General features: G+C 47.1%; 1 protein-coding gene across 4 annotated transcripts in view; it reads left to right on the top strand.

Annotated features, from left to right (window-relative positions):
• Positions 1–22,939, top strand: part of nrg2a (neuregulin 2a) — a gene marked incomplete at its 5' end in the record, with an annotated part of 75,873 nt that overhangs the window by 38,747 nt on the left and 14,187 nt on the right. For 3 of the 4 annotated variants that reach the window (XM_080013858.1, XM_080013860.1, XM_080013857.1), the window contains 2 exons: positions 18,404–18,524; positions 22,562–22,620. In XM_080013858.1, coding sequence (XP_079869984.1) covers positions 18,404–18,524; positions 22,562–22,620 — 180 coding nt within the window. Of the gene's footprint in view, positions 1–18,403; positions 18,525–21,976; positions 22,054–22,561; positions 22,621–22,939 lie in introns of all 4 variants that reach the window. The other variant, XM_080013859.1, reaches the window with a different exon arrangement.

The raw sequence follows: 22,939 nt of genomic DNA, 5'->3' as shown, positions 1-22,939 counted from the left end.
TCGAACTCCGCTGAATAACCCAGGCGAGGAGCCTACCAGCATCTGTCTTGCTCTTTGATGAGACTCATGCTAATTCTATCGATTTAAAAGCCTGAAATTAGATTTGGTTGCCAGACGTTTATTTTTATTTTTATCTTGTTTTATTTTTTGCTATTTTTGCGATTGCTCCCGCTTGGCTTTGTTTCAGAAAAGGCTTGTAAGCCGTGTTGTCCCTCTTACATGACTCAGAAGTTACCCACAATGAAAAAAAAGTAACCACTGATAGATAAGTATGTGTAGTGGCAGCTGAAGGACTTTTTTTCTCTCTAAACTTTGAACACAGTTATAAGTATTTAATCCACAAGATAATCACTCAAAGGGAACCATGACGGCTGAGAAATACTCCGCACTGCGTACTCCATGCAAGTTTTATTTATGTGTACCTTTTGATTTCAGTTTGTGTGCGTCCATGAGCGTACGGTACACGGTGGGTCATTGTAGTTCCCCACATATTTACATTTACATTTATTCATTGAGCAGAAGCTTTTGTCCAGAGCAACAGAGGCTGAGAGGCTAGAAACAATCAAAGCATACATTGACCATTGGTGCAACCTCCAACTAAAGTGCATGAGCTCCTGGTTCTTAATTCAACCACATACAAGTGCAAGATATACAGTATGTGTGCCTATAATTATGTGTATGTGTGTGTGTGTGTGTGTGTGTGTGTGTGTGTGTGTGTGTGTGTGTGTGTGTGTGTGTGTGTGTGTGTGTGTGTGTGTGTGTGTGTGTGTAGCTGCCTACTCTTCACCGTATGGATGCGTGTGGCCGTCTGTCAGCGGTGACATTTCCTCAAATCTTTCCCCCCTTTTCTAAACAATGGCATCCCTGTCTGTCCTATATTTTGCCAAGATGAGTGATTACTGTACAGACTAGAGGTGTGTGTGTGTGTGTGTGTGTGTGTGTGTGTGTGTGTCTGTGTCTGTGTGTGTGTGTGTGTGTGTGTGTGTGTGTGTGTGCGTGCGTGCGTGCGTGCGTGCGTGCGTGCGTGCGTGTGTGTGTGTGTTTATGTGTTCTACTCAATAGACAAGCCCCATTGTGCTACAACAACACGCCTAGTTCCGTCGTGCTCCAGGGGAGAAGGCAAGACAGAACGAATCGGGGATGGTATGTCCATGGGCTGGGGGAGGGGCTCGCTCCGACTACAGCGACACGTAAGAACCAAGGTGCTAAAAAAGTGAGGTCAGACGACATTTTGGAAGAGGAAGTCTCCCGCCCCCACCCATTTTGGTCTTTTATTTGGTCTTTTCGGTTGCAAATTACCAGCCCGGTCTTGTCTTTCAACCAATTTGTTTCTTCTTTTGACACACGCTGTCTCGTGTCGTCGTAATCTCCCCGAAATTCAGACCCAGGGCTGCTTTTCACACGGGGGTCACGAGAGAAATGTATTTTTTTTTTGTTGCGGCGGAGTATGCTGCAGTATGTTGCCGGAGCTGTGTGTGTGTGTGTGTGTGTGTGTGTGTGTGTGTGTGTGTGTGTGTGTGTGTGTGTGTGTGTGTGCGTGTGTGTGTGTGTGTGTGTGTGTGTGTGTGTGTGTGTGTGTGTGTGTGTGTGTGTGTGTGGCTGCAGCAGCATTATCTGTGTATGTGCCTTCTGAGGAGGGGGGGGGGAGGCGCAGATAGAGATGGACAGCTCGAACGAGGGAGGAAGAGAGTGTGGCTAAATGGAGAGAGGAGAAGAAAAAGAAGCCCAGAATGAGAGAATGCATGACAGAAAGCAGCTGGAGACATTGGGGGCGGTGGGGGTGGGGCGGGGGCGGGGGAGGGGCGGCGGGGAGAGGATAAAGGGAGGGTAAGGGAGAAAGAGAGAGAGAGAGAGAGAGAGAAGTATGAGGGGGAGAAAGACAAGACCCTGCTGCCGCTGCCGTGTTGCAGAGGAGGCTTTCACGCCCGCTTTCGGAACGCAGTTGGCAGCTCGCTCGCCCGCCCGCCCCGCTGTCCGAAGAGAGAGAGAGTGAGAGAGAGAGACACGCTGTAGTTCCCCCTTCGTATGTGATCGTCAGGTGCTCCGGGACCCCCGCGACTCCCCCACCTGTCCCTTTCCCCCCCACGCGTCGGCTGCTGGAAGCGTCGGGCACAAACAACCCATTCATACCCACACACAGAGACACACTCCACTCATGCACACTGTTGTTGTGCGTGAGTGTGCACGGGTGGAGAGTGTGTGTGTGTGTGTGTGTGTGTGTGTGTGTGTGTGTGTGTGTGTGTGTGTGTGTGTGTGTGTGTGTGTGTGTGTGTGTGTGTGTGTGTGTGTGTGTGTGTGCGTGAGTGTGTGTGTGAGTTGACCGCCACCGGACACATTTTGTCTCGGAGGAAGGGAGACCAACAGCGCACAGACACAGGTGCATGGAGACCGACTGTGGAAAATGCCACTTAGCCCCACCACATGACCACCGCCAGCCACCGCAACACCCTGCCTGACACTGGACGGACGCCCACGTCCGTGGATTCGGGCGGTTGGTGGTCGGTCTAGATGTCAATATTAAAAGAAAAGTGTGGGGAAAAACCGAGTAGGGTTTTTTTTTTTTTTGTTTTATTTTGCCAATTGCCTACATTTCTTCCGACAGAGTAACTTCCCACAATTGAATTCACACGTTACCAACAAGTTTAGACATACGGGATAATTTGAATCAGTTAGAGAAGGAGTGGCTGATCGTCATGACACACAGCCTCTCGGCGTGTGTGTTTTTCGCACCGGAGTTGGTGTTATTATCGCCCGCGATCACTTCCATGGGTATCTATCCGGAGCCCCCCAAAAAAGGTGACCACGGGGCAAAAGGACCGCCGTGCCGTAAAGAGCCCGAACCGGACGGCAAACTCTCGAAACAGTGGAAGGGTGGTGTCGGCTGAAAAATGGAACGACTGTGACGATTATTCAGCACTGACGCTGAGATGTTCTCCGCAAGTGTTTTGGCCGCCTGCAATGACTCTTACCTTTTCGGACTGTACGTGCTCTCGCTCGTCTCTGACTCGCAGCCCTGCGTCGTGGGCTGTTTTGGAAGTCGCGGTGTATTGACAAAGCAGGTTGTCCGAGATAGACCCGTTTCTCATAGTTTCTGCTCCATTTGCTCCAGTAAGAGTATGACTGTCTGCTGGACTGGAATACCATATGTGCTTTTGCATTTATTTTTCTCCAAAAATGCTGTTTTTTTTTTTTGCTTTTTTTTGTCTTTCCATCCACCGCGGTGGGTGTTTTTGAGTCAACCCCCCGGCCCCCACAATCTGGCTGGGTGGGTTGGGGGGGGGGGGGGGGGGGGGACCCAGGACCCTGGACCATATGTGGTTCATTTCGTCTGACCTCCGGCCTGTAATCAGTCTGGCGCAGTTAGACCTGCGGTCGTTGCACTTTTTAAGGTACAACCATGACACGGAAGCGTCGAGGAGGACGCTGGATCGACGCGAGCCCACGTTTTTTTTTGTTGTTTTTTTTTTGTTGTTTTTTTTTTCCCCCGCGCAAGCACGCGGATTAAGCCGGGCCTCGACTCCCGCTCCGGGGCTGCGGTGTTGTGATAAGCGCTTTTGCTCGGCCGCCATGTGTCCAGAGGCTACGGGTCACATCCTTGGGGTGGTGGGTGGGTGGGTGGGGGTGGCGGGCGGTTGGGGGTGGTGGGGGTGCTGCGCCGAACCCCACAGAGAGAGTGTGTGAGCTTCCAGGAATGTGTTGATGGAAATCACAGCTGAACATATGATTGCTCCAACCTCAGCAGTCATGCTGGGGCCCACCGGCAACAGCTTTGCACACACACACACGCACGCACACACACACACACGCACGCACAGAAGGAAGGGGGGAGGAGGGCAGAGGGCGAGGGTGCGAGCGAGACAGACAGAATACACAAACATGCCCACATGCGTGTAAACACTCGATCCCTTTGCGTGCTCGGACCCCTCGTCCCGAAGCCCCGCGCGGTCGGGAGTCTCGTGCGGAGCAGCGCCGGCGTACGTGTGATTGACGACCCCACCTTGATTGATAACGTCACTGCGGAAAGAGGCTGGGTCCTCGTTGAGGGGGGTGTACCGTAGAGGAAACCAAAGACCCCCGCCGGACATGTGGGTAACAGCTTCGCTAACGTTTGAATAATACGCCCCCCCCCCCATGCGTGCACGGGGCCGAGAGCACATCGGACCAGTGAGGGTTTGTAACATCTTTGTCATGATCGGAAGAATGCACGTTTGCGGCACAGCTATGGATGTACAGGCCATTTGCCGTTTAATTTCTCTGACATTGGGGCTAGGATCCGATGAAAATCTGTGAAGTGCAATCTGACACGCTAGGATCTGCTGCAGGGTATAATTGTTTGTTAACTGAGCTTTTGAATGGTTGAAACCGCCGCACTCTGGTTAATTCGCAATTGGCGGCAGATTGAAGTCCCCTCGGATGTCGTCGGCCACGATGCTGTTTGGACAAGTGTGGGGGTGAAAGGCAAGAAAACAAATTGTTTTGATCCTTTGATTTATGTTATTAATGATTCATTCACCTCACTGCCTTTAAAGCTGTAAACATGACTTTTTAGAGGGTAATTCAATTATTGGGTTAAGTGTCACAGGGATTCCAACACAAATACAGCTGTGTTGCAAAACAATTAGGCTGTTTTCCCCTCATATGTGACCGTCCCTCCTCCGCTCTTCTTCCCGTCATGTCCAAACACAAATCCTACGTAAATGAAACAAGTACTCGTTTTTTAACTAGATAAACATCCCTCCCTCGACTTCCTCCTTCTTCTCTCCGCTCTGCACAGTAAAACAAGGACTTACTTGCCCAGAGTGCGCAAATGATTCAGCTCGGATGACGCCAGAGGCTGTTGCAGTGGCCGCGGCTTCGTGACGCATCTGTACAATGGCATTGTCATGAGTTACACCACTATTTATTTATGACCCACTCAAGGAAGGAGTTCCCAGTCCAATCCCTGTATCGTTAGGCACGCCCACTCTCCAGAATTGAGAGGACGTTCTGGGTTCAACGCGGTGCTTTCTTGACGATGGAACGGGCGGCCTCGTTTGAACGTTTCCAACTTATGATTTCAGCGTATCCGTGAATCCACATCATGGATGACAATGGCCATACGGTAATGAAAGTAATCATGCGGCGATCAACGGTCTTGGAATGGTCTTGGAACACAATATAATGTGCAAAGCGAGGGGTCTTTTGAAGCAACGTTCACATTTGTATCTACTGAATGTGCACACTGACGGTGAAAATAAAATGAACATTAGGTATTTAACAACATTTCACTTTGATCTCAAAAAAGCTCATCCGCGCGTTTCATATTTGCCACAAGGCGTATTCCAGATAACAATGCAGATAAATCCTTAAAGATAAATTGCGCTGGATTTTGGGCCAGTGACTATGGGCTGACTATGGTATGTGAGACAATTAAAACCACAGTATGAGTTACATGTTGGGGAGAAAGCAGCTGTTGTGCTTGAAAAACCTAGTGACATGAGGTGGATGTGGCCGGACATGAGGTATTGCCATTTCCCATACCTTGTAATTTTCCCCAAGGTCAGAAGCCAAATAAGTGGCCCATGATTAAAAATTCTGGTAAAGTCGGATGGGGACAGATGTCCTGGGGGTCTTCTGCTGGAAAGTGTTTTAGATACGGCTGACAGTGGAAAGTTGTTGGAGTTAACAGTTAACAATCTAGTTTAAAGTCACTGCTGGCTACCGCAGTATCTGAGCTGAGAAAAGAGTATGTTATTGTTCAGAAAAGGCATTCATTCAAAGTGTGCATAACCTTGTCAGACGACCAAGCGCAACTTTATTAAATTTGAAAATGAGCAACCATGCAGGTAATCTACCCCGAATCTTGCTATGCCTATTATTTTTGCATTTTACAAAATTTGGAGCGGAGATGAACGGGAGAGATATCTACGTCGTCTTTAAAAGCTGTCCGTGGGCACGAGAGGAACATATACTTACCATTCCATTGACTAAAACTGGGGAGTGCTGTACGACAGTTTTTCCTGCCACAGCTGTCTCGATCCCAACCGTCCATTACTCCGTCACACAGCCTCCTCTTTGTTGACGACACTGCACGAGCCCTCAAGTGCGTGGGTGTGAGCATCCACAGCAGTTGTGTTTCATATGTTGTGTTTCGCTAGGTGAGTACCAATTGACATGCCTGTGCACGGGACAGGTCCTTGTAAGGATGACTCATGTTTGCAAGTGAAGAGGAGGAAACCTCACTGATTGTTCAGTTTACAGCAGCGGTGGCCCAACTGTGGCCCGGGGGCTCCCTGGTGCGGCCCACCAAACGGATGATGACGAAAACAATGTGTAGCTTGCAGAGCTATCTCTGTCAGACAACGGCACCACACGCTTCCGCACCCTTATGGGCTGGCCTTTTTAAGCAGCCCGTCCCTCCTGCTCTACCTGCTTTGCTACCCGCTTGTTTGCTTCCTCCACCTCTCCCCGGCATCCACCTGTCGGGCTCTACTCTTCACTCCAATGGGGGGGATTCCAGCTCATCACTCCTATATTTCTAGGTTACTAAGTATGACTATGTTTGACGTGCACTTCACTGGGAGTGATGAGGAGTACAGCCCAGGTTCCAAACTCAAATGATACATAAGAAATAAAGATACAAGTACAAATAGGTTAATTGAATATTGAGCTTTTGTACCATTTTGGTACACCTTGCGCTAGTAGTGCTCTGGGCTAGTGGTTGCACGTGTGGTTTTATATTGCGCAGCCCACAGAGCAATACAAGGGCCACACATGTGGCCTATGGTTAAAAGCAGGTTGGCCACCACTGGTTTACAGTGAACTCCTTCCCCTCCTTCTTCGGGACCGGTATCATCTGCCTCGCAGAGCTGCCGTTCTCCTGTGGCCCTTTTTAGGCCCCAAAGAGAGTTAGTCTGGTGGCGTGCGTTTTGAGGGACGGAGAGTGAGCCTAAAAAACTCTGTTCTGTTTGCGCTTTTGGGAATGCAGGGAGTGAAAAAAGAAAAATCTCTAGAATGCCTGAGAAGTCGGTCACTAGCTGCGGACGTTATGTCCAAATATGGAGCGATGGTATATGTCTTTTGAATCTGGTATAGGATCGCAAAGCCCTGCACCTCTCCAGAGACAAGGACCAGCTGTTGAAGATGAGAAACAGTAAAGTATAAACTTGGAAGTCTCAAAGTTCCTTTATCCTTCATTTTCCTAATATGCATTTTTGCACGGTGCTTTTCAGGGACACCTTGCTTCACGTTTACAGGTACCTACTATACCTATTTCATTTTGTCCACAATGAAACTCCGCTTTATTACAACAATCCTCTCCTGTTTTCCAAAGGGGTTTTGAATGAAGCTTTGGAGTCACCTGCTTTGCTCAAAGGAATTCTTGCTAGTATTTCTGTCTGTGAAGTTATCACCCTTCATACTTCGGTTTTGTCCTGGGCCCTGGGGTTCAAGCCTATAACCGCTACCCATTATGACCAATCATCATTGTACTTTACTTTGCCTTTTGTTGACGGCAGGCCAGGCTGAGCTTCCCTCCATTCCCTTCGCCTTCCACGGTAGAGTTCAGACTGTTGATGAGGGCTTGGGAAATAATATAGTTTCACTTTCATGCCTTCCTGCCGCTTTTTCTTTATCTTTGCCTTCGGCGCCAGTTCCCCCCTACGTCACCCAGTTCTTACTCATGGGCATGCTGAATTGCAGTTTCCTTAACCTGTGGGGACAAGAGGGAAACCAACAGGTGAATTCAGACTTGCCAAACAAGATGAAAGGCACAGCCAGTAGTACAAACCGCCGTTCTACCGGCCCTTTAAAAAGAGCAGAGGCCTGTTTGGGTGTCAGCTGCGCACAACCGCAGGTCTGGCTGTCCCAATTTTATTGGCCACCATAATCACCCAGATTCCTAACAGCGCCAGTGCTTGCACCTACACCAGCGGCCTGCCCCAACTGAATGAGGGCACTTTGCCTCTTCACAGTACATAAGCAGCTGTTGCACAATCCCACATTGGGCCGCTCTTTGATTTTACCTCAAATGCCGAGGCGATTGAGGCAGGCAAGACCAGGCATATCAGCTATGCTGTTTGAAAATAGAAACAGGAGACAGACATAAAGGCATTGGTTGTGGTTGTGTTGGCGAGTGGGTGGTAGATTTATGTTTTCTTTGCAGCATTTAATAATCAAATGGATGACAGCTCTGATCGGACAAAATGTCCATGTTCCCTAGTGTTCAAAACAGCCATTGTCTACAGCACAGCTGTGGAACTAGGGTTGGGATTTTCTAGTTCTTTAGCAATATTATAGGCATTAATAGTGTTTAAAAAAAAGCAAAGAATTTGCAGCTTACAATAAAATATATTGTTCAAAACGTAGAAAAAGTAATCTTCTTTACTTTTATATTTCATGGTTATTTGTTGTGAATTGCACTCATCCAAGTCCATTCCAACAACTCAACAATTTTTTTTTCAATACTTGACGCCCATTCATCAAATGTATTCTTTTTTATTCCGAAAGGAAAGAGGATGTTTCTGTCCAGGAAATGGAATTCACCCAAATTCATATTGACCCCTAGTTGAGAGATAAAGGATCTTAGTGCTGGCTGTAACCAAAGACATGTCAGAGGTTGCCTGCCAAGAGCTTGAGGATGAGGGGACACGGGGGGATTTCACTCTGATACAGTATATAAAACTGAATTGTGGAAAAGCATGTGTGCTTAGCAGAGCTGTTGTGGATACCACCCTTTGGGTTTTGTCTTTGTATCCAGCCAAACTTCAGGAGTTTATCACTTTATCGTCAGGGCTTTTCCTGTCCCAATTCAATATTCCTACACCGTTTGTATTGTTAATGGAAATGAGTTTGAAAGAATTGAAGGCGTGGCAAGGCAGTGTCTTCACCTGAGTTCTGCGCTTATTATTATTCGAAGCTTATTTTGAAGTGTCAAAGTCAAAAGTTATTTGTCAAACACAGAGACCGGAGGTGACCAATTGAGGTGCGACTTTTTCTTTTCCGGAGGCTCAAACCTAAACAACGACGGCCGCAGAATTCGCAGATCGCGTCCCCCCCCCCCCCGACTCGCAGAACCGACGGCTGTCTTGAAAGTCTCTCTCAGAAATTCGAAGCGCCGTTTGGCACGTTCTTCCTCCTCAATGAAATACGCCGCGATGGACATGCCGTAAAATGTATCCTTTATCCCCGATCACTCTGCTTTTTTTTTAAAGGTAGAAAACATTAAGCCGTAACGGAGACCAGATGGACCCGATGCACCTCTTTACCACGTCCTGAATAACTGCCTCGGCTTTCCCCGCGCCGAGCCTGTCTTTGTGTTTGACGTGACTTCCCCGCTGATGTACAGTTCAGAAAGTTGGGTGTGTAGGGGTGAAGTCGGTCTGCGGTGAATTATAGACATTCGTCATATATCAGCAGTACATGTGTATTTGTTCTGCGCCACAGACGGGTCGATTTAAAATGTATTTCCGTACGCAACGGTGTTTTTGATGCCGGGCGACGAGGTGCAGTGCCGGGGCCGGGGATCCAGAGCGTGGACCTTTGTGCTTGGTGCTTGTGCAGAGAGGTGCCTCAAGAGGAGCGGGGAGGGGAGGTGGCGGGAGGGGGTTGGGCGGGGGGGGACGGGACTGTTCAACGGGGACCTCTCTTTTCATTTTTACGATTTTCCTAGAACCCTTTGGAGAGCGTGGAAAGACGGACATGTTTATGAAGGTTTCCAGATGGCCCCGCTTGCACCCCCAGCTTTTCTTTTCAGTTCTTGGGCCATGAAGGATTAATCACAGTCGCCGGCCGGGCCTGATGGCTAAACGCTGCAGCCCTCGCTAACTCATGGGGAATCTCCTCGACTCTCGCTCCTACGGAGACAATCCCTGGGCTGTGCAGGGCTGGGGGGGAGGGCGGTGAATTGACTGAGAAAACTCGGTTTGACCTGGGCGAATAAATGCAGATAAAAGAAGTATCGCGGGAACACTTGTGACATACGGGCTGACCCCAGACCCTCAATAAAGCTCTCTCCCCTTTAGAGCCAGAGAAAGAGGGTTAACCTGGATCAACATATCTGACCCTTTGTCCACGGTGTCAGGCTGTAGACGGTGCATATGAAGCCTCGGTAAAGACAAGCATATGGCACATCGCTTGCAGCGCAGCATTAAGTCATCCATACACAGTTATGAACTCCGGTGTTTTTAATGTCATGACCGCAGATACTTTGATGCAATATGAATGGAAGAATCTCGCTGTTTGACATCCTCTTACATCAAACGTGTCGCTTTTGTCGCCAATTTTAGTCTCTGCATTGCCGCGTGGGATCACTGCACAAAGACAAAAGCCTTGTCACTGGAAGGTAGACAGCAGAGCGAAGACACTCAGACGCCGAGACACAGACAAAAATAACCCCCCTCCCCCTTGAAATATCTCAATTATAACCAGCAAATAAAATTAAACCCATTTGTCATCCATATAACTGTTCACTGGACTCCCTCCCTTTTGTTGTCTCTTCAAGCGCCAAACACAGACCGAGAAAGTCTTCAGCCGACGCAAAATTACAAATTGGACCAGGCATGAAAGAGATCCGGGTCCTGTCGCGTCTCGTGGTGCGGGGAGCGAGCACGATTCAAATGAGATAGAAATAAAGTTCTGGCTGAGCACTGATCACCTTCATGCGGCCCACACATTTTTCCCTGAAGACGTCTGGAAAAGCGGCGTAATTACTTGTGACGCTGAGCAGCCAGCCGGAGAGGTATCCTAGATACTACCTCTCACGATGCCACGAGGGCACGCAGTCGCACTGTGAAACTGTTTCTATTTATTTTTTTATTTTTTTTGCGGCAATAACCCGTCTGGGACACGACAGAATTACCCCTGGGGAATTGAGGCCAGATATGTGTGTGTTGCAGCAACACAAACGTCTACCGCGAGCGGCATAATAGATCGATGATTGCAGCTCGAATCATAAAAAGCACTTGCGACTCGCAATGAAAAGGAACTGGGTTGTAACCTGGCACCAAGCAACGCGGGGGAGGCAGGGGGGTACTTTCTCCGTGCGAGGGGGTGTTTCAGGTTTAGCGGGGCGATATTATAATTGATTCAAAGATTAAAAAACATGTTTTTGTCACATACAAATTGCATTGTACATACAGTGCAACATGTAGTGAAATGCTTTTTGGCAGACTCAAGAGACTGTGCTGGGCATAGTACAAATAGAAAAGAAAATAAACAAGAAAAGAATACATTACAAAAGTAAAGTCAATAAAAAACATACAAATAATTATACAGCAACAAAATAAAACAAATACTGGATCCACAGAACCTTTATGTATACATGTATATAAATGTTCATAAGTATGTACATTGTATAATCGCAATACCATAACGAGGCTATACATACAGTATTTCATAAATTACCGCTGACATTGCAACAATGGTGTTTGCTCCTGTAGAAGGCACAGGTCCGTATTATATCAACCTGGTTTTAGAGAAACAGGTTAAATTTGCGGTGTTATGGAGAAGCACAACGCTACCCATAATCCTAAGTGTAACACCGACATCTCTGATGGGTGGGGCTCGCTGTTACCATGGAAGTTTACCGCACTGGCTAATGGGTAGTCTTTTTCTGGAAGGCACGCATGCGTGCGGGGAAGCCAATAAGGAGGAAGGTAGAGGGCGGGGCCTGTGTGAACTATAACGTCATTGTTGGCTAGCGAGCTTCTGCCACCACTGAACTCTGCGATCGTTCAGACAACAAAACCACAATACATGACATTATTATTACCAATATAAACACTGTAATAACGACAAATGGTTACATTTGAGAAGACTATCGTGAGGTTGGAAATCGTTGGAAAGGCATCATTCACAATGATTTATGGGATGAGTAGTTCCTTCACTGTTCAAATAATTATATACACAGTCGGTACTTTGCCCTTTTTTCCATTTTCCTTTTTTTTTTCAAAGTGCATCTGAACGGTTACACTGTTAACCGTTCGTAATTAGGGTTTAGCAAACCAACGTCACCATGTATAGCAAACGAACGCACGCATGCGTACAGGGACGGCGGCAGGGCTCCGCCCGCCTCGTCAGAACAAGAAGAGGGGCTATGGCGTGGAGCCGTGTCGAGGTGTGCGTTTCGGGATGTCCTCCTGCCGCCTCTGAGGCCAATCTGCTTCCATCTTCCCCGAAAGATTCACAGCATTCCCCGGCAAACTATCCACTTTACTGAAAGCAATGCACGTCCCCGCGGGTGGGGACGCCACTCAGATAATTACGACGTGGCAAAGTAAATGAACGCTTATGAGCCCCCAAAAGGCGTTTATGTAATTTTTTGGAATTCATAAAAAAAAAAAAAAAACATCGATCAAATCTTCGAAATGGATTCGACTTTAATTACGTAGCAAACAAAGCAGCTACTGGAAATGCATTCCATGCTAATAGATAATAATGATACACAACCGACGAGATTCAGTCGTAAATTATGCGTCGAGGGGAGCACTGTAATGTGAGATATGCGATGGAGTGAACCAGACGATGACTGATGCTGCATTCAAATAACGTAGAGGTAAACGTGATCCTGCAATTTTTGGGATCACATATGATAATGACATATAATTAATTTTTTTTTTTTTTGGGGGGGGGGGGGTTGTTCCCTGTGGTGGCGCTGTGGGGGCTTTTAATTATCTTTGCACGGTGCCATGTCAGGATGCCCTCATGTTCAGACTTGTAACGCAGAACGGCGAGAAGGGATCACTGCGTCTGCCTCGGGTGTGCAGCTCAGGTAAATACACAAAACACTTGCAGTGCAATTATTATTATCTTTTAATCTTTTTGAGCATCCCAACCTACTTAATAATAGTAAAAAAAAAAAGTGAAATAAATAAATAAATCAATAAAAAAGTGCGCTAGAGAATGTACTCCCAAGGTTGTTACATAACCATTTTACTGTACATTTGACGAATCTGCTTTTTAAATTTTGGGAATGAGAGCTGATATTTATGGCGGACGCATTAGAAATGCTCTGTCAAACCTAATTCAAACCGTTGCCTCAGCTTTTTTAACGGATCCCCGCAGGCCACTCGCGCGTCCAAAAAAGCCCCACGCCTGTTTTTATCGCAGTGCAGTGTGAACAACGTACACCCCAGTGTGGTCAGGAGCTTCAAAGGCACGGCTACTATGGAGACAAAATATTATATATATTTTTTAATTAACTAGGAAAACCTGTAACTGAATTCCATAGCTGACTTTCTATTCAGTTCCAATAACAACTTTATGTTTTTACTAATAAAATTTAGAAAGCTTTAAATAAAATTTGTGCTGGGGTAAGTGTTAGGGCTAACCCCGACCTAATATTTAAATAACACTGGTATTACACTGTATGTACTTTATTTAGGTAGTTACTACATAGTAATAATTTATATTTATAATTGATACCCTATATACCACTAACAATAATTTATCCTGTACCTAGTATCACATTGTGTATGTTCTGTATATTTATATATATCTGACTATTTCTGTTTTGTATTTTCAGTTTTTTATTTATTTATTATAAAAACAAAAATAGAATAAAAAGTGTAGTAAAACATCAATGCACATTACTTTTGTTGCACTACACTACACTGCTTCTCAACAACCATAAGACTAAGTTATTAAGTAACCGATGGATATGAAAATGGCGGACGGATGGACTGATGGATAGATGGATGAATGGACAGACGGATGAATGGACGGACGGACGGATGGATGGGTGGATGGATGGGTGGATGGATCGGTGGACGGACGGATGGATGGATGGACAGACGGATGGATGGATGGACGGACGGATGGGTGGATGGACGGACGGATGGATGGATGGATGGCTGAATAAATGGGTAGATGGTTGGATGGATGGATGAATGTACATTAACCTCATCAACAGCATTGGATCTACCCCTTCAACGGAAAAGCTTAACCGGGGCCATACCTGTACACCCGTTTTTCCCTCTTCCTGTTTGGGGCGTACGTGTCCCAGCGCTACGTTTTGGGGTCTCGTCTTGTGAACACGTGGTGCGGCCGAGTAGCGCAGTAAACCTTGTTGCCGTGGCTTTAATGTTCATTTCTGGAAGGAGAAAAGGAGAACAGGGGGGCCTTGTTTTTTTTTTATTCCATTTTTCTTTTGCTTCATTTGATCTAACCTCTGTTTAACGAGGAAAATAACCTGTCGAGACGCGCCGTCTCATATTACCGCGAGCTCAAAAATATGAACCCTCCCGACAAGTCTAGTTTCAAGCTGCTTTAATGTCGGGGGGGGGGGAGCGAGGGGGCGGGGGAGGGGATCCTGGTGAGAGAACAATGATATTTACAGTACACATGCAAATAATATTTTGCTTATTGCACATATCCTCAAATCAGTAGAACTGGTTTTAATGTAGTCGGAATATTGTCTGTTTTATGCTTAGTGGACTGGATCACCATTTGTCTTTTTAAATCAGTTTATTGTGTTCATGACTTAAGGCCAATGTTATATTTTCTCAAAAATTGTGTATTTTCTCTCAGTCATCCTGAGACTTATTTTCCCTTATATTTGTTGTTCAAATAGTCGCTGAGTAGAGTCATTAGTTTTCCTGCCCTATGTGTGGGAAAACAAGAAAAGAGAGGAAGTCTGTGATTCCACAATGTTTTTCCCGTTAAATTTGATTACAGACGGCATTGATAAAATTGGACCGCTCGGCACAAAGTAATTATAAAGTTGTGTGTTATACGATAGGGATAGGTGGCTGTTCCTCCTGGAGCGGTTTAGCTCAACTGGTATAAGGAGGGAGCTTTTATTGTTCATTTTTTCTAAAACAAGTTTAAGAGTCCTGTTGTGCCCCAGGCATGGGATAAAGTGATCCGCGGTAAGGTGACGCGGCACCCAACAATTTCCACCGTGCCGGCGAAAAAAGAAAAAACAAAAAATGGAAAGTATTGCCTGAGACACTTATGTAATTACTTGTCACATGTAATAAACTTGTCTCAAGTAGTGGGGTAGTATAACACTTCCCATGAAAATCAAAATGTATCCAATAAAGCCATACACACACACACACACACACACACACACACACACATACACACACACACACACAGAAAGAGAGAGGGAGAGAGAGAGAGAGAGAGAGAGAGAGCGAGCGAGCGACAGAGAGAGCGACAGAGAGAGAGAGAGAGAGAGATTCATTTTTGTTGTTGTTGTTGTTGTTGTTGTTGATGATTTCTTAGTGAAATGTCAATTTGGTGAGTACTTTGGATGCACAGCCTTATTTTGGCCTATTTTGGCCCTAGTGGTAACAATGATGCCGGGCCTCCAGCTGAGTGGTACTGTGCCACTGGACGTTGTTTGGGCTGTTCTGTCTCAAACCAAGCATACTAGTTATGAAATCATCCGCACCAAAATTGCGTCTCCATGTATTGTTTTTGTTTTGTGAGTAGCCGTGTATTGAGTGGCCGAGTGTGTGTTGTCGCAAGCTGACGGAAACGCCTGTCAGGGGTGTATTTGCGATAACGACCGGCAGGCTGTACGTTATCCCTCACACGGTGTGGTACGGTAGGGTTACCGGTGTTTCATTTATCGAACCCGTATCTGAAAGGGATTTTAAGGGAGACCTATGAGGAGGGCGAGGCTGGAGTAGCCGTACTAATACGGAGATAATCCCACGCGACTTTTTCCTCCTTAAAAGTGTGTCGTTTTGCCCCCGAAACACTGATGAGAGGCGCTGGATTTACCGCAGTAGAGGTGGCCTCTGCCATCCTGCGTTTTTTCAACTGATTTTAAGGATTTTTTAAATTTCCAGAAAAGAAGGTGAATATACTAACAGCATTGTACATATACATTATTGTATACGTTATTATATGTATATAGCATTATACATACAGCTATGGGCTGAAAGAGCTACATATCTATAAGTCTACCATGCGGTGATTATGATACATCTTTTTTCTTATTCATGATCTCCTCCCTGTGAGTTTAAATAAAGTAATACAGCATGAATACATCCCTATGACTAAAGTAGGCTGTTAACATATGATAGAAGTCATCATTGCGGCATCATTCAGTGAGTAAATCACAACTGTTTTCCTTTGTCTCGTCTATGTTATAAACACGTATTTTTTCCACTCAAAATGAAAACACACCGACACTAACGACACGGACACAGAACACAATCGAGCTTGTCAGACGTCGCTTTACCGTGAAAACGAGTCAATCGCGGGGGGAAAAAAAGCAAAAAAACCCCCACCAAACCCTTCAAAGGGGTTTTTAACGTCCTTTGAATGCGTTTATATTACTCCGTCTGCCCTTGACTCTTTCCAGATGTGAGCCCACCTGGGACCGTCACTGACAGCGTTTTGGTTTGGCCGGTAGCTGAGCAGTCATAGTTGTACTGGATAAACTTAAAAAAAAGAATATATATCTATATATATATATTTATAACATGTAACAGATGGATGGATCGCAAATCTATTTCTATATCATCTATCGAACAATATAGAGTTTCTGTTTTGACTGGAGGTGTCACTTGGCTCTTTTTGTTTTTTTGATCACGTCTTCTCTCACATTTTGATCTGCCCAATCCGGAAATATCACGGATAAAAGCCTTTGTTCAGCATACACCCCAAGTTTGGAAAACAGTGCTATTTCATTTTGTCCAAAACAGACTCCGTAGCTTCGATTTTGTCCGAGGTTATAGCCGATGCAAAGTGGTTCCATGTTGTGTTTTGTTTTTCCACGTATTTCTTTCACGTTGAGGTGGACTTGATTTCGAACACCGCACCGATTATTAGTTATTTTCTCATTCCTTGGGTCTTTGAGTGCCAAAGGCTCCAGCCAAATGGAAATTTTTTGACATGCTGTGACATTCAGGCCTGCAGGCATATTCTGATACAGAAACTGAAATGAAACGAGCCAAGTCCCGTGAGATCATCGTCACTTGTGCTTATGCAGACAAAAAAAATAGGAAGAAGAAAACAATATATATACAGTAACTATATAATATATATATATTTTTTTATAGAATGAATATTTTTATGTCAATGTTGTGAAGATTAACCAGGAAATCAATGAAGGAATCCACGACGATGTGTTTTGCACATCGTCACGGCAAGAAGGTCCCGGGTTGGAATCCCGGCCGTCCCAGGTCCTTCCTGTGTGGAGTTTGTGTGTTTTCCCCCCGCGTCTGCCACTATCGAAAGACGTGTATGTTGGGGGTTAATGCTTCTGTCGGTGACCCTGACCAAGGCGCTGACGAACGAGCTGGAGTTGGCCACCGGCCGCTGCACTGCAGCTGCCGCCCAGGTATAGGATGGGTCAAACGATTCATTTTGGTGTACTATGGTGTTCTATCCTATCAACAAGATAGATAGATAGATAGATAGATAGATAGATAGTTAGATAGACATTATAAAAGTCTATGGGCCTGACCATGGCATAGAGCAGTGTTTCTCAACCACTGGTGTTGCAAGATCAAAATTGCAAGGCTCCGCTAATTCAGCTAATCCATCGGTTCCGGCCAGAATAGCAGCTCTGTGTTCACCGGAACAAGTCTCAGTCTGACAGCGAGGACTATATGTGGTGATTTTATTTATTTATTTATTTTTTAATTCAGTTCTTGACGAGTCACTCGGCAAAGTTCAATTTCCCCGCTCTGCGTTCATCTGATGCAGTCGGTTTAACGTACGGCGAGCGAGGGGAGGACTTCCTGCGAACAATGCGCCGCAGTCGATTATCTTCCGTTTTGTTGTTTGGGCCGCTGAAAACCGCCTCTCTTTTTCTCGGGAGTCGGGCCGCGTTGACGTGCTTTGGTCGCCGGAGCCGAGTGCACCGGAGTCTTCCCCTGCAAAACGACGGCGCCGCGGAACCGGAAAGGGCACCGGACTACCGCTGCCGCCGCCGCTGCATCCGGCCGGGGCACGAGCGACGAGCGCGGCGCGAGGCGTGCCCCGGCCGCCCGCCGCGTATCGGGTTCCCATCCTCCCTCCTTCTCAAGCCCGGTCCTGCCGCCGCGTGCCTCTCCCGCCACTCCTTCCTTCGCTCAAACATCCCCGGCTTTCCACTCGCGAGGGGCCTACATCCCCAGACACATTATATCTATTCAGTCGCGGGGATTAAGGGCAGAAAACATGACATTTGAGGTCATTCCGACGACCTGAGTCATTGCGTAAACAACTCCTACACCGTGTCAAGGAAATATTTATCTTTGCCGGTGGAGCCCCTCCGGGTTGTGTCAACACCACTAAGGGACACAATCAGGTCGGGCGGACGGAAAATTAGAGTCCTCGCGAGGAGTGTGCGGCGATAACGGCGACTGGAATCGACAATGCCCCGTTCCGACGATCGCTCTCCGCTTTTGTTTTTGTTTTTTTTGTTTTCTTTTGTTTTTTACGCCGTGCACGATTTCTCTGTGTCTTCCCTCCCTCTCAGTAACCACGACGCCGTCCCCGGGCTCAGGCCACGCCCGAAGATGCAACGACACAGAGAGGGACTACTGTGTGAACGGCGGTGACTGTTACTTCATAGACGGTATAAACCAGCTTGCCTGCAGGTGAGTTCCCCTCCTTTCACGAGTGCCGATCCCCGTGTCCTCATTGTCCTGACGCCGGTTTGCTCCTAAACCCCCTTTTTTTTCCTTCAGAGATTGACTCCTGCCGCCGTGTCGCCTCCCCCCCCCCCCCCCCCATGTCTGCATTGTAAATGAAAACGTAACTTCCAAACACCCGCTTTAACCTTCCCCTCCCCCTCCCCCCTTTATAGCGACGGCGACGCTTTGCGGTCAAAGCACCGGCGGAATGGCCGGCCGCCCACCTGTTGTGTTCGTTTGTGTATTTTAAAGCCGATAAGGATAAGAGACGGCGGTGCTCTCATCCTTTTTAGCCTTGTTTAGTGTACCGGAAGGCTGGACATTAAAAGCCTTTTCAAAATGTCATGAGTCACCGGTTTAGTGGGGAGCAAATATTTATGCCTGTTAGAGGCCCCCAATGAGGTAAATAGAGTCCGTGCTTACATTTAAGGCCCTCGCTGAAGCGGCGGAGGGCGCGGGCGGGGGCCCCGTATCCCCAGTATGTCGCAGAAATCTCGCAAGCGCGGGATTGCGAAAGGGGCCATGAAACCAAGACCGCGACGGGAAATACTCTGTGTGTGCGTCTGTTTTTTTTTTTTTTTTTTTTTTTGTCGCATTAAAAAATATATCTTAACGCACGTTGGTGGAGCACACTGTAGTCCACGCAAGACACAGTGTGGTCTTAACGTCGGCTATTTCAGCCTGCGCATCATCCCTCGCCGACGTCCCGGAATATTATCGCCCTGATGCCGCGCTCTGTTAAAGAGATGCCCAAATACGCCATTAGCCCATTTGCTGACCTCACGGAGAGCGGAGACGTTGGCCAGGCCCCCGGCGCGCACCCGCCTCGGCCCCGGGGAAGAACGCTAGACAAAACAAGGTGGACGCGGCAGCTACGGCCATTCAATAAGCTGTGTACAAATTGGAGGGAGCAATAACTCAATTGCCGCGGCTAATTCACTCAGGGGCCGGGGGCACGGCTCCAGAAAAGTTGGATAATGCAGTGAAGGGCTGCGGGGATTTGTTGCCCTTAAGCCATCTCATTCAATATGGGCCAGGCTTCAGCGGGTATTACTCACTGACTGAGCGGGCCCCGCCGACAGCCGGCCCCTATTTTTACTCCCGGCTCCACCACTTTGAGACGCAAACTTGCTTTCGGGAAAGAAAAAAAATGGAAATAAAAAGTTGCCGAGTAGACCGCGGCTCCCTCCGACAATAACTGCGATCGACGCCGCAAAAAACGAAAGCTGATGACGCCGTCGATGTCACGCCTCCCTTCGAAATCCGGTTCGTCCGCGCGACCGTTTTTACCGGAGAGTGAGATCGCAAAGGCCATGTCGAAATCTTTTGCTCGTTATCGCGGATGGTTATTTATTTATTTGTTCTTGCCCATCCCAATGCCGTCTGTTTCGAAATGAAATGCCTTCTTCTTTTTTTCGCGACCCGACGTCAGCTCTCACGCTGTGCCTTCATTACACAGTCGGATCGGGGGTTTTGTTTTTGACGGCACCAGTGGACACTGAACATTTTCTGACAAAACAAGTGCGTCGGCGGCACAGAGGACTGATGAATCATTCCCGTAACCATGAATAAAAACAAAAAATAAATGAAAAAATAAAAAAGAGGGAATCCACTTTTTTCTATTCAATGCGCGGAATCTGGTAACATCATTAGGCGGAACGCCGCCAAAATCTTGTCATGTTCCAAAGTATCCAAATATTTCAATCTATTCCAATGCATACAGGTCGTTTTTTTTTCTTTGTTGTTTTTTTTTTTGGGGGGGGGGGGGGGGGTGCGATCCTGACCCCTTGCATATACTGTAAAATCAGTCAGAGCTAGGGTTGTAAGACAACATTAAAATATAAATAAATATATTATTAAAAAAATAAAAATTAAAAAAATTCCACATTATGAAAAAATAAAGTGTCTACTCTTCTCGAAGCCTGTTCACCTCCTCATCTGATATTGAAATCATTCGGCCATGAAGCGCGTCTTTTTTTAGACGTCCAGGCTTTCTTTGGCCCCGTGTGATGTTGTTCCCCGGTCAAACAGTGATTTAACATTGGATATCACAAGGCCCCTGGGAGACGTTACGCCGGGGCGTGTAAATCACCAGCGATGACCTTTTTCCACTGGTGGTCCGCCGGTGAGTGAGGGAGCGGAATGTGGGTACCCCCTGAAAGGGCCGTCGAGCCATCACAGAGAGCGGACCTGTGAAAAAAAAAAAAAAAAAAAGGGAAAGAGAGAGAGGGATGAAAAGCAGAGTAATGAGGCGCGCGACGGGGTGATCAAGGGGCGGTTTCGGCGGACGCAGATCAGGCCTCATCCTCGACTAAATCCCACTTTTTAATCTGGACTAACTGAAACTGCCTTTCTCAGCCATGCTCTGAAATTGTCTCAGGCGTGCCCTGGTCCACGACTTCCAGAAGGAAGATAAGAGCTAATCTGGGTCTAAGTGAAGGTTTCAATGAAACCTGACCAGAGGGAGGTTTATCTTTGGATTAATGGACGTGGGGCCTCCAGGTCGACCTTGACAATTCAGAGGAAATGGATCATCTGGACTAAGACCAGCACCAAGAGCAAACAGAAGGCGCTGACTAGTCTTCATCACCTCAGTCTAGGGGTTAGGGTTATGGTCGGGGTGGCTTCACAGACAGGGTCTTGTCTAAATCCGGACGGAGACAATCCTTCTTTAATGAGTCCACAATGTAAAAAAAATGCCTCTCTGAGATGTGTCTTCATTTCAGATTAATTCGTTCTAGACGAGGGAGTCCGAGTCTCAAGGTCATAAATCCATTTTTTTACAAACCAAGCCTCGGGCGAGCCCGAGACCGCTTTAAACCGTGACTGAGAAAGGCCGGTTCAGCCCATTCCAGATTTAAAAGGGGGAAATCATGTCGGGGCACTTTCACACCTACAGTTTGCGCGGAGTCCCTTGTGTCTGTGGCGCTCGGCTTTTCATCCCGTTTTAACGTGACGCCTTGTGACGCCGCTGGGGCGTTGAGGAGGAATCATTTCGACGTGTAAATCCCGAAAAAGAAAGTAAAAAAACATGAACGAGGGAGAATCACTTCCTGTCACATCGCATTGTCGCCGACAACAATGGAGCAACGGCGGCGTGGTGCGATCCTGGCTTTCATTACTATGATTTGGTGTTCCAACCGAAAAAGGAAGAGCACCAACCCACAATGCACTGTGTTTTGGTTTGCTTCCTATATCCGGTCCGATTGCGCTCTCGCGTGTAACGAACCGGACCGTGGTTCATTTGGGGTAGGTGTGAAAGCGCCCCGACGACGGGCTCTTTGAAAAGCCGCTTTAACCGGGCGTCCGACAAAACCCGGGGGGATGAAGGAGTTTTACCGGATGTGATTTGTGAACCCATGATGTCATTTCTGTGTGTTTGTCTTTTGTTTCACACTTCTCTGCTCCCTTCCCAGATGTCCCGAGGGATACTTCGGCCCACGATGCTTAGAGACCGAGCCGCTGCGGTTGTACATGCCCAATCCTTTCAAAAGTATGTCCGCTTGGTACCGACGTCCCGCAAAAAAACGGCAAAGAACGCGAGCGCCTCCGCGGACACCTCCCTCAGATACTCCCCCCTTTCTTCCTCCTCCTCCTCCTTCCTTCACCTTCTCCCTCCCCCTTCCAGGTCGACGCACGCACTCGGGCTGTGCTCCACGCAGTGTGCACAGCGGAGGCACGCTCTGCTTTCGCTCGCCCCCGTTTGACCGTTGTTCTAATTCTCTCTCTCTCTCTCTCTCTCTCTCTCTCTCTCTCTCTCTCTCTCTCTCTCTCTCTCTCTCTCTCTCTCCTTTTCTCTCTGTCTGTTTGTCTCTCTCTCCCCCTCCCTGTCTTCACCCGTTTCTTCTGACATGTTCTTCCCGATTTTTCCTCCACCCCTCTCTGTCTCCCCCTCTACCCCACCACCACCCCCCCTCCCTCTCTCTCTCCCTCTCTCTCTCTCTCTCTCTCTCTCTCTCTCTCTCTCTCTCTCTCTTTTGTGGCTTTGTTTCTTCCATCAGGTGTCCGAATGACTTTACTGGTGATCGCTGTCAAACCTACGTTATGGCCAGTTTCTACCGTATGTCAATTTCCTCCTTCTGTCATCTCTTCTGTCGTGCATGTTGGATGTTTATTAATTTTTTTGTCGTTGTCGTTGTTGTTGTTGATGTTGTTTATTTATTTATTTATTTATTCGTTTTTGTGTCCAAATCGTTGAGTCGTCCAGATCGATTTCCTGTCGCCGTTCGGCGACCCTGTCTTCTCTGTTCGTAAGATAGCGTAGAATAGCCAAGACTGACCCTTAATATGTTTGGCGAGCATGTGCCATCGATCGTACAGTATTGCATGTGTGTTTACTTTTTTTTTTTTTTGGAAAGTAGAGGGTTTTTGTTTGGAGT

This window comes from Zeus faber, assembly GCF_960531495.2.
Source record: "Zeus faber genome assembly, chromosome: 14".
Classification (NCBI taxonomy): Eukaryota; Metazoa; Chordata; class Actinopteri; order Zeiformes; family Zeidae; genus Zeus; species Zeus faber.
The sequence above is the reverse complement of the archived record's forward strand: the minus strand, read 5'-3'. Positions and strand labels throughout refer to the sequence as shown.